The sequence below is a fragment of the Neolamprologus brichardi genome, chromosome 3 (assembly GCF_056152115.1).
Source record: "Neolamprologus brichardi isolate AB-2024 chromosome 3, ASM5615211v1, whole genome shotgun sequence".
NCBI classification, from domain to species: Eukaryota; Metazoa; Chordata; class Actinopteri; order Cichliformes; family Cichlidae; genus Neolamprologus; species Neolamprologus brichardi.
In genome coordinates, this window is record NC_142106.1 from 33,252,866 (window position 1) to 33,269,126 (window position 16,261).

General features: G+C 42.2%; 1 protein-coding gene across 2 annotated transcripts; it reads right to left on the reverse strand.

Annotated features, from left to right (window-relative positions):
* Positions 1-913: 913 nt before the first annotated feature.
* Positions 914-14,134, reverse strand: tnfsf12 (TNF superfamily member 12). Of its 2 annotated transcripts, XR_015717412.1 has the most exons (7): positions 13,442-14,134; positions 11,956-12,037; positions 9,725-9,784; positions 9,552-9,575; positions 9,331-9,458; positions 4,154-6,699; positions 914-958 (listed from the first exon to the last, which is right to left on the reverse strand). XR_015717412.1 is itself a non-coding variant. In XM_006801703.2 (6 exons), the coding sequence occupies exons 1-6, from the start codon at positions 13,691-13,693 to the stop codon at positions 6,424-6,426; spliced, it is 822 nt and encodes a 273-aa protein (XP_006801766.2). In that variant the 5' UTR covers positions 13,694-14,134; the 3' UTR covers positions 2,523-6,423. The 2 variants fall into 2 exon arrangements, 1 of the variants encoding a protein (XP_006801766.2); XM_006801703.2 differs by lacking the exon at positions 914-958 and having other exon boundaries at positions 2,523-6,699.
* Between the last annotated feature and the right edge of the window lie 2,127 nt (positions 14,135-16,261).

Sequence of the window (16,261 nt, forward strand, 5' to 3'; positions counted from 1 at the left end):
TAAAAACTGCTGGTCCCATCAAGCAGACAAGGAGTAACATAAGAATTTTTGAAAACTTGTTTCAGAGATGAGCCAGAAGGTCAAACTTTACTGGTCAATTTACGGTTATGAGCTTTGAGTAAGTGACCAAAGAGGCAAAGTCATGGATACGCAGCCAACCTATATTTTTTTTCAGGCGTCTGGGGTAGATCCACAATATATATCATCTTGAGTGTCTTTGGACCCCCCCAGGAGGAACTACAAAAACACTGCTGAGGAAAAAGATGACTGGAATTCTGTGCCTAGCTTGTTGCCACTGTGACTCAACTTCAGATAAACAAAAGAAGATGGCTGGATGGACAGAAGTATGGATGGGCTCTTGCTCTAGGACGTTTGCGAGTACAGCCAGTACTTTGTCATGGCACCACTTGTATCTGCCTTGGTTAAGAGCAGACATGTACACTAATAAGATATGTGCCAGGGTTCCTGTAGAACGTGCACATTAGGTCATCTCTCGTGCCCCTGCTGTGCAGATTTGGATGGCTCCAACCTCCATAAGTCAACCCAAGTGTCAAAGAGCCCAAATGCAGACTCAGAAAAGGACAATGGGATCAACCTTAACTGGACTTTATTTACTAAACACAAGTGAAAACAGTACACACAGGAATTGTGGGTGGCGCGTGGAACTCGAACAAGGGTCAGGAATTGTGTGCGGCATGGAACTTGAACAAGAGTCTTTTGCTAGCAAGTGGAGGGTGCCTAGAAAAAGCAATACTGGGCGGGTGAGTGTCCAGACAGATGAGAGTCCAGAATCCAACCTGAATGGTCCAGGAAAGGGGAATCCAGTGGCAGGAGGGCAGGCAAGTAAGGAAAGGTGATCCCGTGATTATGAACCAGCGGTTAGCGTTTCCAGAGATGACCAACGTCCAGGTGAGTGAAAAGAAGTGCGAATGAGGAGTATGGTGAATCCAAGAAGTTACTAGAAACACAAGGAGAACAGGATAAGTTAGCATGAACAAGAGAAATCACAAGATGCAAAGGAGGCCTAATACTAACGTAGATTATGAGACGAACTGGTGAAGAAAAGTTGCATGCGCTGGTCTTAAATACTGTTGGCTGATTATCCCGGATCACAGAAAGATAAGCATGACAGGCGTGTGGATGAGGGCTCCGCCCAGAGGTGGAACTCAGTGGAAACGTGGAAAAAACACAGCCACTCTCCTGGACCATGACACCAAGTCACCTTCCTCTTGGGGTTGATCGACCCACGTTGCCGCTGAGCCCTGGGAGGTAAGCTTGACTGCTCTTAACTTCCTCTGGTACTCCTCCATATTTCTCATTTCTGCCTGGATCATGGTTTTCCTCTTTGTTAAGTTAAACTTTTCCAGATTTTTGGAAGCATGTGATGCCCAGACTTCATTCTGCACAGGGTGCTCGAATAAAGTTGGATTTTAAAGATTCCTTTCTCTTGGACCAGTGATTTAGAGTCCTTCCACTCTTGTCCTGATGTAGTTTTTAACCTACTTCTCTGACCCTGTTGTCTCTTGAATCTCTGAAGATGAAGGCAACCACTTTGAACTCTGCAATGAGAGATGACAGAGTAGTTGTAGTTGCCCAGATGTAGAGCCCGACTGGAGTAAAACTTGGAACCAGCTTCTTAGGTGCTCATTGATCTTTCGTTCCACTCCTTCCACTGCTGTAAGCTGGACTTTATACACTATCAGAAACCACATCAACCTTGGAAGCAAGCCTCGTTGGTACAGCCATGTCTGAAACTTCCCCAGGAGCCCAGATTTTTCAGTAGTCTTCAACCACCCCTATGCTTTCTCTTCAGTATTGTGGATGTTGCTGCTGTCCCTTAGTCATCGTAGTCTGTGTTGCCACCTCATCAAGCTTGGTTAGGACCAATTTTGCCTGCACATGGGAAGATGTTGTGATTATAAGGTCATCCACGAAGTCCTTTATCACTGGTTATCAGATGCTTCAGTTCTTTGCCAAGTCTCTGGTTACATCTTCCACTGCTGTCATCGTGAGGTTCATACCAGGATGATAGGCTTGGGGAGACTGCACAACCAGTGACAATCGTTTTCTCGTGGTGCTGCCACTGGGTGATGTAGTTTGTGGTCTTGAAGCGGAGCTTGATCACTCGCAGGTAGCTACAGATCATTCCCTTGATGCAGTCTGGGACGTGGTAATATTTTATGGCTATTCTGACGAGATTGTGAGGAATGTCTACAAAGTCCAGCCAAGTCCAGCCACACTACTGTCAGGTTGCTTTTCTTTGACCTGGCTTTGTGTGTCATCTGGCCTAGGACTCCTCTGTGTTCCAGGCATCCCGTGAAGCATGGAAAGCCTCTCTTTTGGATCAAGGTGTTCACATATCCATTTTCCATCATGTATGGAGTCATTCTCCTCTCCAATATTCAAGGCTGAGCAGGATAATGGTTCTAAATTGGCTTATGCGTTGTTAGCTGTTTTATGCTTCCCATTAACCTATTTTTGAGTCTCTTTCTTAAAAGAAATTGAGCCTTTCAAAAACAGTAAGGAAGGTTTATTTCAAAGTGTGAACAAAGTGTGTGGAAACTTAACAATGTTTAGGCAATGCATACATCATCATTTTACAGAGAACGTCTTCACAACATTACAGAATTTTCCAAGATGGCGATAAACTTTGACATTTAGAGAAAAAGGAATTGGGGCAGGGAAGTGTTCGTGTGTGTGTTGTGTGTGTGTGTTTGTGGTGGCGGGGGTGGGATGAGGCATGTTTTTCCTCAAAGACTTTAAGCTATGTGGTTCAGGTTCAGATTCAGGAAGTGAAAATTTAGAGGGTTGTTGGTGTGTGTGTGTGGGTGTGTGTGTGTAGTCTGATTGGTGCTGACAGGGAAGTATGAGGTGCACAGGGATGTGGAGGGGGGGGGGGGTGACTGAGACATAAAGAGGAAAGAGGAAAATGATGAGGAAATCAAACAGGATATATCGTCTGCACTGCAGAATCGGACGTTTTTTTCCATTTCAAAACATAAATGTTTGGTTCCAATTAAAAACGCTGCGATCGCTGCAGTAAAGTGCTGAGGAGAAACCAATGTGGTCCATCCACAAAAACTACTTATAAACAAGAGTGGGAGTGCAGAAACCCACGGCTAGAAATACACACTGTTTGCATTGTAGCAAGGAATATTACGGAAACCAGCAGCGTATGAGAGAATGGAAGGAGTTATATTTCCAGAAGGATATAAAAGTAAAACAAACCCAAAACTAAAAGCTTTTAGATATTAAACTGAACTCTTAAATGTAACTTTCAGTATGACACCATTCACCTCTCTTTTGCAGTCAGACACCAAATAACCAGAACTCTCTTTTTTTTTTCCTTTTTTTCCGAGGTTAACCTGGAACGACTCCCTTGAAAATTGATGTTGGATCTTTTCCATGTTTCTGCAGAGTTCTGCTTTTGGTGTCACACAACTGATTTAATATCTGGCTTTTATAAATTCACTGTAATAAAAATGAAGCCACAAAAGGGTAAAAGGACAGACTACAGCAATGACTCTCAGTCGTTTTTGTCAGACCCATGCATACCCACAGTGCCCAGATGAGCTCTGGTAACCCTTTCACTGGTTGCCTTTGTTATAAATAATTTTATACAATAAAGGGTCCGTTTTTAGGGCCAGTTTGTTAAATTCTGACCCTGATACTACAATATTAACGCATACTGTGGGTGATGAAGTCATTTATCCATTGCATAAATGGATAAATGACATTAATTTCCTTTCCTTAATTTATACTTAATTTTAGCTATTTAACACTCACAATATAGCCCATTGGTATTTACCCTCTACTGTTAATCCATAACTTTCAGTTCACTATTTCTTACTTTTAGGTATCTGTTTTAACCATTTACTAACTAGTTAAAATACAAAACTGATAAATGTGAAGTAACATGTGGTTGCTTTTGTTCATATTTTTGCTGTCGTGGGTCCTTTAGCTTAGCCCTTAGCAGCAGCCTCATCGCTGCTCTTTCATGTTTTAACTTTGTCCCGATGCTTCTTTCCTTTTGATATAAACTTTCATTGGCTCTTCGTTTCAGTACCAGCTAACTTTTTGAACCTATTAGCATTTAACTTATGTATTAGATTAGTTAGGGCTTGCATGGTGGTGCAAAGGTTAGCACTGTTACCTTACAACAAGAAGCGTCTGGGTTTGAATCTGCCAGGAGGCTGGCGTGTCTGATATCCCTGTGTTGGTGTTCTCACTGCATTATCATAATGATGTCAGTCCAGTATCAAAATTGCAACTGACCAAGCACGTTGTTGTGATCGCATAACTTTAAAATATGGAGAAAAAAGTAAAACCATACCTTTGTTAAAATAAACCTCTCTTCTATGGTCAGCATTTCAAGTGTTTTCTTTGTTCATTTATAAAATATAACAAACATATTATCAGGTTTGTTTTGCTGTTAGCCAAATTTAGTTTATTTATCTTGGTTTGCTAACTTAGCTAACTTTTTGGCTAATGCTAACGGAATGCTAACTAACTCAGACAACGTCACTGGTTGGGTGCAATGCTGATCCTGGGCCAGCGTTATTATGATGATGTAGGAACAACACTGACACGAGGATATCAGACTGTGCATGGGGCTTTTCTGTGTAGAGAGAGGTGTCCAAGGTGTGCATCTCCTCTCACAGCGCTCCTACAATGCCAAACTTGGTAAGAAAATGGCTTTCTGTTAGCTCTCTGAAACTGCAGAGTTATATCCTGGTGTACAAGAATCTCTGGTTGGGCGTCACTGGTCTGCAATCAGCAGTGGTAATGTTGCACACTGTTTACCGCATTGAGAGGGCTGATTAGCAGAAGGGTTTAATAATCTATTTTGTAACTTGGAGATGACTTTGTGAAGCTCCATGTGTTCAGGTGCAGGGTAGCAGCTTCAATAAAAGTAGAAAATGTTTTACTAACATGAGCAGGTTCATTTGAGAGGTGTTAATATCCATGACAGAGGATCAGGCATGAAAGTATTTGGATCTCCTTCTAAGAGGTTTCAGTCACGTTTAAAGGAAATCACTAAGTGTAATAAGATTATCTGTTGAAAATTTGGGTTTTAGTCACGCAAATACAATTTCTTTGTTAGTTTTTTCGGGGCCACTTATCTCACCCCTACCCTATGGCAACTGGGATTGGCTCCAGCACCGATGTGACCCAGAATTGGATTAATGAAAGCTTTTCAAATGGTCACAAAGAACAGAAAATGCATAGATTTCTGCCAAATAAGATAACACCGAGTTTGCTGTACGTGAACCGATCGTGCCTACATGCGCAGTCGACCATTAAAGACCCATCATCAGCCACAACAATGACTGCAAAACAAAAACATCCAGCTGAGGCTGACAGGAAACAGCTGTTTTTATATGAATTCGCTCAGGGGTGCATGAAAGCGTGTACCAATTTCATGGCAGTGCATTTCATTTTTGTGATGTTCTTTCTGTTAGTTCTTTGTGAATAACTTACATAAGCATCTATACTTTGCCAACGTGATGGAAGAAAAAGGAAAATGTATTAACTTCATTTATAATACAGCTTTATCTGTATTTTGGCTGAATAATTAACAGTTTTATCAGGTTATTTCTCGAAAAATGGTCATCAATCAGGTGAAGAAGAGGGAGTAAGGACAAGCTATATTTAAAGCTCTATGTTTCGCTCGGTATAACTTGCACAACAAAGTATACAAACAATTGTTTTAACCTTACAAAAGATAACAAATTCACATCCATGGTATTTAAAACACCGCCCAAACCATCTCCTTAATAAAATGTAAAATGTGTGTAAAATATATCCAAAGTATTTAAAGAAAATGCTTGCATTGATATTATAAAATCAGTATAAACAGAAAAAAATTGATTTGTAAGATTTCATACACACTGACGCTACATTGTATAAAATATATGACAACTCGTGTAGGCCGCTTGCAGATGTGCTCTCAGCTGTGGAAGTGGAAGGTGCATGCACAGCTTTACTCATAGTCTTATAAAGAGTTTAAGCACAATTTATAGCGTAATACACAGGCTAAGATGAACATCCAAGGAGTTTTCTTCTGCTTCTTCTTTTTTATATGAAGCCCTTTATCTACAGAACAGCTCCCATCACATCTGTTCCCTCGGCAGACATTCACTGCGGGCCTTGGTTTTATTCCAAAAATCTGCGTTCCAAAACAGCTCTGCAGTCCAGAGGAAAAAAAAATCCACAACAGCTTCCCCAAATGTCAGGGTTTGTCTTTCAAATTAACGTCTTTGGGAAGAAGCCGTAGCATTAAGCGATGCCCTGACCGCTTATGACAGTTTCACCATTTAGAAAACAATCTTGTCCGCACAAAAACAAGTTAGTTCTCTGATGAGTCTGTTTACTCGTTAAAACAAACAAACCAAAAAAAACAAAAAGTTTCCACAGTGCGCTTCAGTTAACTTTAAAGATGCTAAAGACGTGAGGCGAGGCGGAGGGATTGCCTACGCTGTGGAGTCTGAAGGACGGGCCCGTAATGGCCTGCAGCTCCGTGCCTTTGTCCAGTCGCAGGAGGCCGGACACCTGGCAGGGCTTCAGGAAGTGGAAAGGGTGCGGCCCGGCAGAGGGGGTTGTCCCGTAGCCTTCCATGCATTGCAGCTTCTGAGCCCTCAAGCCAAGGGTCACCACGTCCAGCTTCACGTACTGAGACTGCTGCTCGTTGAACAACACCTGATTGGACAGAGAAGATGATCTCTCATGAACAGGTCAGCACAGGGAGAACTTGTTTCTGGAGTATTCATGTGTAACCCAAGCACACTGTCTCGGGATTTCATGACTTTTTCTTTCTCTTTTTTTTCCTTTTGCTTAGATTTTCTCCAGACTTCTGTCAGCGTGACAAGGAGGAAGGCCTGGATACTTGAGATTACCCAAAACCTGATACCCAGTTCTCCAAAAACATGATTCATACCTCTACACTATGACTGCTCGATCTAAATAAAGCTTGCTTCTAGCTTTGCATGCAGACTTTTTTTAATTCACCATACTATCCAACCATCCTTGCATTTTCTTCCACCTATCCAATTCAGAGTCACAGGGGGGCTGGAGCCTAATTCACCAGACTAAAAGTAAGAAATGTATTTTTATAGGTGTGATGCTTTAACCTGGATCTCTGTTTTATTTAAGATGTTTTCAGCTGGATTCATCTTTCAGAATCGTCAGTGTTTGAACTTTGTCTTAACCATCCCATGAACCCGTTTCAGGTTACTTTAATTTCACTTTAAATTATTACCCAACCATAGCCTGAAATTGTTCTTTGAAATTAAGTTGGCAGGATAAAAATATAGAATTTTTTGAAATAATATAAAGATACCTAATCAACTTTCGTGCGATTTAAAGCTGCATTTATACCTTTGGGACAAAACATTTTCATTTTGACTCTGTTTTGGTCTTTTCCATAGACTGTATATAAAAGATGGATGTGCCCATCGCAAACACAAAGTATGACACAGTATGTGGTTTCAGAAGAAGTCAGGTTAAAGGGAAGTCATATAATGAATTACTTCATTATATATAATGAATTACTTCATTATATGACTTTGTAAAAAAAAAAGTTAAAAAAAGATGAATTTATGTCATCAGTCACCAGCAGATGACAAAGACTTTGATTTTTTTAATTTGTTTCCTGTAAGAGTGTACTCCTCTTACTGCGAATGTGGGTTTCTTAATCATTTTGTCATAAATGGAATTCAACAGAGCTGCCCGTTCCAGGAAGTATTCACTTTCAGTGAAAACCGAATTCCCTAAAAATACATTACACAATGTCGACTTTGTTTGCTGCATTACATACTGGTTAATGTGTAACTGTAAACAGTACAAAGCCTCAGGGTTTAAAGAGTGAAGCCAATGTAGAAGTAACTTAGCCTGTACTCTTTTTAATAGTCACCAGGGGGCGATACAGGTACAAAAATAATTCCAATCCTACATATATTTAAGGGAAAATGTCTCTTTCTTGACCTCTTTAAACACTCTCCTGTTGACTTTATGGACTCAGTCACTCATTTGAATTAAAAACTTAAGTAAACATTTGTCATACCAAGTTCCAGAAAGGAGGATTAGCCAAGGTGTGCTTGCTGACTAACAACTTGTGAGCTCAATTCATTAGCCAGTGAATTTTGTTTTGTAGCATCACTGCAAATATATTGTTTTACAGTAGCATTATGAATTTTAAAACCTTAAGCAGAGGACATTAATACTGTGCAACCAAATTTTCTTTGAAGGGTTTATATTAAAAGTGAACAGCTAGCTAGCTTAGTTAGCAAGGTATGCTAACTAAGCTAGCTAGCGCAAGCGGATCGGCTCCAGTCCAATTATGTTCTTCAGCAACCAGTGCAAATTTTGATTTAATTTTAGTCATAAGTCTAAAGTCATAGTCAGTTTTAATCGAATAAATCTCATAAAATTATAATAAATATTAAATCTAAAGGTGATTCAGTTGATTAAAATATGAAGCGTAAAAGTGTGGCATACTTTTATTGACATCAAATGTGAAATGTGTCCATATGTCTGCTCTTGTCTTTGTCCAAAGCACTAACATTTTGTCACATATTAATAAGAAACAGGGAGATTTCTGAGTTCTGTTTCCAAAAAAAGCTGTGCCGTTGCCTGAGGGCTGATTGATTGTTAGCATCTAACCACTGGATCGCTGCCAAACACGTTCTGCCTTTCTACAACTTAATTAGTTGTCTTTGGATCTCATCTCTCCAGAATATTTTCATCTCGTTCCTATTCGCAGACGTAAGCGTCAGTAAAATTATTTCTCTCGATGAAAAAGGTCGTTGAGAGAAATTACTTGACAATGAAATTAACACTGGTGGAAAATTGAACTTTTAAAAAAAAAAAAAAAAAAAGATGTGGGCATCTTTTATTTACAGTCCACCAGAACCTGAGGGAAATATCTGGATCATTACTTCATCTTTGCTTGCATATCACTGTGTACATCAGCTAGCTGCCAACTGGGAACCATTTTGATTTTGTACAGTTTATCACACACAAACAGGCAGAACTAACCTGGTGTTTTTTTTCTTTTGTGTAAAGAGAAAACATGCTAACTCCACTCAGAGGCGCTCTGTCTGGGTTCAAAGCACACCACTGAGCTGCTTTTAATACTGCCCACATTCATTTGAGACATTATTAATGGAAAAGTTGTGACTGGTTCAGCTTTAAGGTAGAGGTGCGGCTGCCAGACAGTCCCAGACTAATGCTGGGTTAGCTTAGATAAGCCCAGACTCCTTGTTTAATAGCCGCACCTTGTATGGAGAGTTTGCAGCTCAAAATAAACTATAGCTCCCAGCAGAAACTCACCTGGCAAAACAGGAAGTAGACGCCTGCTTTCTCCACGGTGAAGGTGCCCTGCTCCTTGTTGTACCTCACCGCTTTACTCATATTCAGCGTCCTCTCTTCCCAGCCCTTGATCACCCCACCGTCTCCCACTGTTAGACACACGCACACACATCCCAGGTCATTCCTCTCAGAGACAAAAGATCCAAAGATCAACCTCTGTCCTTCACTTTTACGACTCTTACCTTGCTGAGAGGAGACTTTGGTTACTGACGGAAAGCAAAAGCGATGTTGAAAGAAAAGGAAAAGGGAAAGTCAATTAAGATTTTATGAGTGCAATCGTATAGGGGTATATGATTGAAAACACTTCAGCAGATGCTACACGAGACAGCTACGAGAGATCTGCCAAGCCACTTACTCTCAAAATGAGACGCCGCTTTCCTTCCATTTCCACTCCTCCCTGCTTTCGACGTCCTCTCTGTGAAAGGGAGGCAGGAAAGGAGACTGAATGCACATAAAAATGACGTCTGTGTTTTTTTTTTTTTTTTTTAACAATTTATTTGGACAAAGCAATCATCCCCATCTCTATCTGTCTAATAACATGAAGCGTTAATTTGGTGCCATTCAGATCCAGACCTGGCTGGCTCTAACAGGGTTAGCAGATGGGTAAAGGATTTCCTTTCACGTGCTTCAATAATATTTCCTCAAACTATTATTTTCGGTCAGAAGCGCGTGCCTCCTCACCACCACACGCACACACACATTTAGCAGCTAATCTTGGAGCCAGTTGGTCGCAGTCATGTAGAAAATACTGAATACAGAGATTGGATGGAAGGAAGGAGGCTGGAGAGATCTGATTGGAAGGAAGGGTGAAAAAAAATTAGAAAACCAATAAAACCCCCCAAGATGGACAGGGGGAAAGTGACTGATAAAGCAGAAAAGGACAGGCATTAAAAGGCAAATCTGAAGAACTAAAAGGCTAAGCAAGAAAAATGAAGTGCAGGAACAGGAGAGTCAAAGAGGGTCTTTGGCTGCAGCGTGACAGAGTGAAGCAACAGCCAGCTTCATCCAAGAACAGGCTCAGATAGCTGCAATAAATAAAGCACAGCACTGATGACCGCCTGCTCTTATTCCCCACTAAAAGTTTTTTTTACGGGTTTTTTGCCTTACAATCCAGCTGATTTCAAACACTGATACAACTCTGTGTATGAACTGTGAATTACACACTTTATGTTTCAGGATGAGACGGGCCAAACGCCCCCCACCGTCATCAATATTGAGCCCCTGTGAAAATAACTCACATGTGGGTGACCCTGTGGACTTTGGATTTGCTACGGCCGAGCGTAAAGCCCTCAGGCTGGCCAGATTTTCTCGACTTAAGCTGTCGGTCTTTTCAGAGGAGAACATAACAGCAGTGTCCAGCTGAAAGGCAAGACTGGAAAAAGCTGTTTGCTCTTCTTATTCGCTCGTTTTTCTTCTTTTTTTTCCATTGACAGCCATGAGTTTCTGACAGTTTAATGAGATATTAGTTACTAAAACCAATAAGCTAGCACTTAGAGGATATCAATACAGATAAACTGGTGAAATCTAGACACTAATCCCCCTTAAAAAGCCCTCGTGTGGGTTCACTCTCGGGCAAAACGTGGACAATCAAGCAGTCCCGTGATGGTGACGCAAGCAGAGGCTATAAATACAGCAATGATAGGTCATCAAATATCACCGCTTTCACAACAAATCATAGCTGTGTCAGTCGTGTGTTCTAGCGGTGGGGAAAAAAATCAATTTCATTGCCCGAAAGCGTGCAACAAGGCCCCCAGCGCCCGCGCCAACTGCTTTTTTTCTGGGACTCGAGGCCGCTCTGGTCAGACCTGTAATTTCTGAAACAGTCTTCCAGCTGCCTACTTTTTCCTGTGTCAACTTTTAGCAGCGGGTAGTGCCTGCGGCCCGCGAGACCTGACCAAAGTGGCATGTGGGGCCAAGACTGGCCAGCGCTCTGCGTTAAATGTTCTTCCTAAAAAAACAACAGTTGGTAAGGAGACTGTGTCTGTGGCAATTTGGAGAGCTGAAAGGACAGGACGTCTTATGCATGCCGGCGGTGCTGCAGTGCAAGAAAAATGTCGGGCTTTGGCAGGCTTTTGAGACACAGTACCATCTAGATTTGGGCGGATTGGGCCAAATATCGATAGCATCGATACGAATGCTGGTATTGGCGCCAAAGGATCGATGTTTGGTTTTAATGTCCTACTAAGTTCAGTGTGTAGCCAACTGAATTGTGTTAAATTATTTTATTGGAAAAGGAAAAATATCAAACATCTACTGTGAAAAATGGCCTAACGTCTGTTTTATTTACAGACTTCAGCACATTTAAACAACAGAAGCTCATGTGCTTCAGAGATGGACACACTTAGACTCCAGCTCTACAAAAAAAGCACTTTCAAAATACATAAAAAGATGAAAGGTGTGTTTTCTCTTAGTAACTACTCATCACTAACCATTAAAATGTGTTAGGAATTAGCAAATTGATGATTCATCTCATAAATCTGCTACATAAGCTGCCTTTAGAGGTTAAAAGTATTGCTGAAACACTGGCCATGAATTTACTTGGTATGGGATCGATACCAAATTAGCAGTATATCACAGCACTAGTACCATCTCTCTTCACTCGATGCCCCACCAGCAGCTCTCTCTTCTCCAGGATCAGCTGAACAATGGCCTTCCTCTGTTTGTTGACCTGTTGAAACACACAGAAAAAAAAACAAGCTATTAACAAACGGCCAGTTATTTTTCTCATAACTTTTTTTTTCTGGCACAGAACCCACTCACGGCCACAGACAGCCTTTATTTCCTGCCAGCCACATAAGCAGCAGACTGGTCTCTGGCAGTATCCTGCCCCCTTTGCTGCCATTCTAGCTGTAAATCTACCACTTCCTCAGCGACTGGTTGCGACACCTAATGCATGTTTTCAGCACTTCGAATTCTTCACATGTCATTTTTTTTCCGCAAGAAAGAAATTGATTTTGTCAAGCCAGACAGGATTTAAACCCTCAACTGGAAGGTGGCTGGGGGGGAGACTCCACTGGGTGACCGAAGGAGGCCTAAATCGAGTAAGAGGAGAAGCTGCTCCAGAGGAGGGGGGAAGAAGTATGTTTAAATTTACTGCTACTGTGGAAAAGCAGGCCGAGAGAGCTGCAGTGCACCCTCCAGACGTTCACTCACTGGCTCTCATCAGAAGTTGGCTAACGGTCAAATGGACAGAACAGGGGCCCCTTGGGGAGGGCTCCAGCAACACTCCACGTGTCCAATTTTGGGGGGTATTTGTGTTATGTGCAGGTTTCTTGCCCCCCCCTTTCTCCTGATATAAAATCCATTGCAATCTGGTTTTGTGAAATACACTGAACTCAAAAAAAGAAAAAAAAACAAGAAGAATTTCCATTCTGGCTCTTTTAGGAAATTTATTTGTCTTGTGATGCAATCTCGTGTCGGATATTTGCTGCAAGTGCAAAACAGAAAAAGAAGGAGAGTGGAAAAAAGTTTAGGAAAGCTGCACTTTGCAGGAGATTTAGAAGCGTTTGCTTGTGCGGGCTGAAAATGATTTACACTTGCCACGCTTTATCGTGCAGCCCGTTTCACGCCTCGAAACGGGCAGACTCGAGGCAGTGGGGTGAGCTGGCATACGCCAAATAGCTGAGGCTTTCCAGTAAAATTAGATTTTAAAAAAATGGAGCACAACTGGCACCAGAGTAATTAATCATGACCCCCCACCCGGGGAGAATGGGGGTGGAGGTGGTTAACAGGGGGAGGCGGACACAAAAATAAGCAACAACTCGGCACAATTTGACTGCGCTTATTGGCGAGTAATAAAAGTGCCAAGCAGAGAAATGGTGCGAGAGAATAAGTAGTCTACGTGCGAGGGGCGAGAGAAAAGGGGGAGGGTGAAGTGTGGATTTGTCCATATGCCCCCAGCCAAGATTCCCGTAACCGCAGCCACAAAAGAAGTTACATAAGAAACACTTGATGGTCTTTCAAAAAAAAAAAAAAGTTGCAGGAGAGTAAATATTATTGTTGGTGCAAAAACAGAGAGGAGTTGTCTGCACGCTTGAATTATTAAGATCTTTTTCTAAAGTATGACACAAACCTGCTCGAGTCGGTCCTGCAGGATCTTGAAGGACTGAGACAGGTCCCGCGTCTGTCGCAAAGTCCACGCCGTAAACAGCGCGCTGCATGCGGCCAGAGACAGAGCCACCAGGGCCAGAGAAGCCCAGACGACCCGCAGCCTTCGCACTCGTCTCCTCTGCAGAATCCGATGCATATTGGTGCAGACTGCGCTGCTAATCACCGCCGCAGACCATCCGAAATCCCCCGCTTCAACTCCATTCCAGCAGAGCATGAAGTCCCTCCAAATGCATTTCAGTCCAAATGTCCAGTCTGGCAATAAGAGGACAGGCTGTGACCGCTCTGTAGGAGCTGCTCTTTAACTTTTAGCTTTATCTGGCAGATGAGTTTGAAAGCAAAGCAGCAAAAACATCTGATCAAATCACGGCCACCATCCTCCGTGTGTGCAGGCCGTCTCCAAATACAAGAAAACTGTGCAACTGGCGCACATCAACTGTTGCATCCTTCTCCTTGTGATTCGTTGACTCAGCTCTCTTGTCTTCCCTTTAAACGGCGTGCTGGGGGGTCAGTCTATTAGACAGACAGACCGAGCACACATGAATGTACACACACGCGCTGAGAGAGACGCACACACACGCAGCCACACACTCTCTGCTGGAAGCGAACTTTGCGTGCGCCCTGAATTTTTGATACCAGCTGGCAGCCGCCGTGAAAATCGACGAGGGGAGCGCACGGAAAGCTTTACGCGAGGCTTCCGCTGCTTGTCAAATCACTCTCATCAACTCCAAATATGTGCCATTCATGTCCGCGACAGTGCCGTGTGTAACCACACGGTGGCTGTATAGACTCACGATCTGCACGCTGCACGTTTGGTTTCCACTGTGCCATCAACAGGTGAGCCAGAGAGCAAAGTTTTCATTCATAATTGAATTTATAAAAAGAAAAGAAAAAAAGATAAACCGTTCCAGGGAACAAAAGGACAGTGGGTTCAAACAGGAGTACCAGCTCCTTCTATACAAAGCACAGAGGTCCTTATCTTCAGAGAATTTCACGTGGTGACACTGTGTCCTGACCACTAGATCTCTGCAACTCCTAAAATATTTTCTGGAGACCGCGTTGAATCATTTTAAACAAGCACGCTGCTGAAGCCACATTTACAAAATGACGCTGTTCATTAAAATAGCAGGGGTATGAGGCGCTTTTCAGAGCTCTAGTGCCTTTTTACGAGGCCCCACACAGCAGGCACCATATCAAACAGTAAATTAAAATCAAACTTGAATTTAAAAGTAGCCCGAGGAGTCACGCCGATGCTTTTCTTAAAGAAGAACAAACCTTTCATTGCTCACATACTGTCTTCTTCTTCTTTCCAGCCTTTGTTGGACAGCACTGCTGGCACCTCACCTGCCGATCTGAACGTCTAACGCACGCACACATATGTGAGAATGAGCATCCTTGTGCACATTTGTGTGAAAATGAAGGGTTCGGGTTAAAATAACTTCCTGCCCAAAAAGATTAGAATAAATCTACAGTTTTCCAGTGAACATATAGGTGAACACAGAGACTTTTGGAATAACATGCTCTGGGCAGCCCAATGAAAGACAGAGCTGTTTGGCCACAGGAGCAGTAAACTTGTTTGGACCCAATGTGGCTTTTCAGGAGAAGAACCATCTGTAAAGCATAGCGGTGGAAATGTTTTCATTTGGGGTTTCTTGCTTCAAACTTTGGTGAGTTTGCAGACATTGATTCAAGTCATCATATCCGAGTGAATGGTGATCAGGAGCACGCAGCAAATCCGCAAAGGCCCACTTGCAGGAATGGAAGAAAACCCTCAAATGTACTGCACGGAAGGACGGTCTAACATTTCAGCAAGCGCTGTGGACGATTATGCAAATGTTACATCTATTGATAAATATATTTTTTTTGTTTGCATCCTAGTATATCACGTTTATTTGCAGGCACTGTATCGAAGAAGATGAAATGTTGAATATGATTCAAAAACATGGAACGTCTCCATTTCACAAGTGTATGTATCAGAGTCATGTGATGAACTGTCCAGAGTGTACCCCGCCTTTCACCTTATGACAGCTACTGTGGATGGGATGCGTGGGAGAGTCACCAAACAGGGACTGAGAAATACCCCTGCTTAGCACTACTCATGGTTAAAACTCCACAGAAATGTGACTCGTCCTCACATGACGAATAGAACAATGTGAGCTGCAGCGCCTTGAGGCAGTTGAATTGAATAAATACCAGTGGACTTTTCTGTTTTAGCTTTTCATGGCTTATTAGCAGCAGGTACTTGTACTTTGATCTGTGTATGTCCTGTTAAATATAGCAGAGGTCTGTATATTTATGTGGAGGCTAAAGTATTCAAAACTGTGTAAAAAGTCAAAGACAGAGTTTGTACACTTGCAGCGATCTTGAAAGTCAACATTTGTTACAACATCTTTATTCTTCAACACAGTCTGAACTCTCCTAATCAAGCTTTTTTAAAATTTCACCAAGTCATCTTCAGGAATAGTTCTCCGGACTTCTTGAAGGACATTCAAAGCTTTTCTTTGGATGTTTCTGCCTTTTGTTCTGTTCTCTGTCAAGATGATCCCACACTGCTTCTATGATGTTGACGTCTGGCTCTGGGGAGGCCAATCCATGGCTGATAGTGTCCCACTGTGTGTTTTATTGCATTGGCAGTATGTTTGGGTCATGCTCAGATGCTTTCCAGTATTGCATGGTGGATAAAAATCTAAATGTACCTCATAACTGTATCTTTTTCATGAGCTGTTTTTTAAGGCCACACTGCACACCGTGCAGAGATGTGCTAAGTTTTTGGCTAATGGCTCTT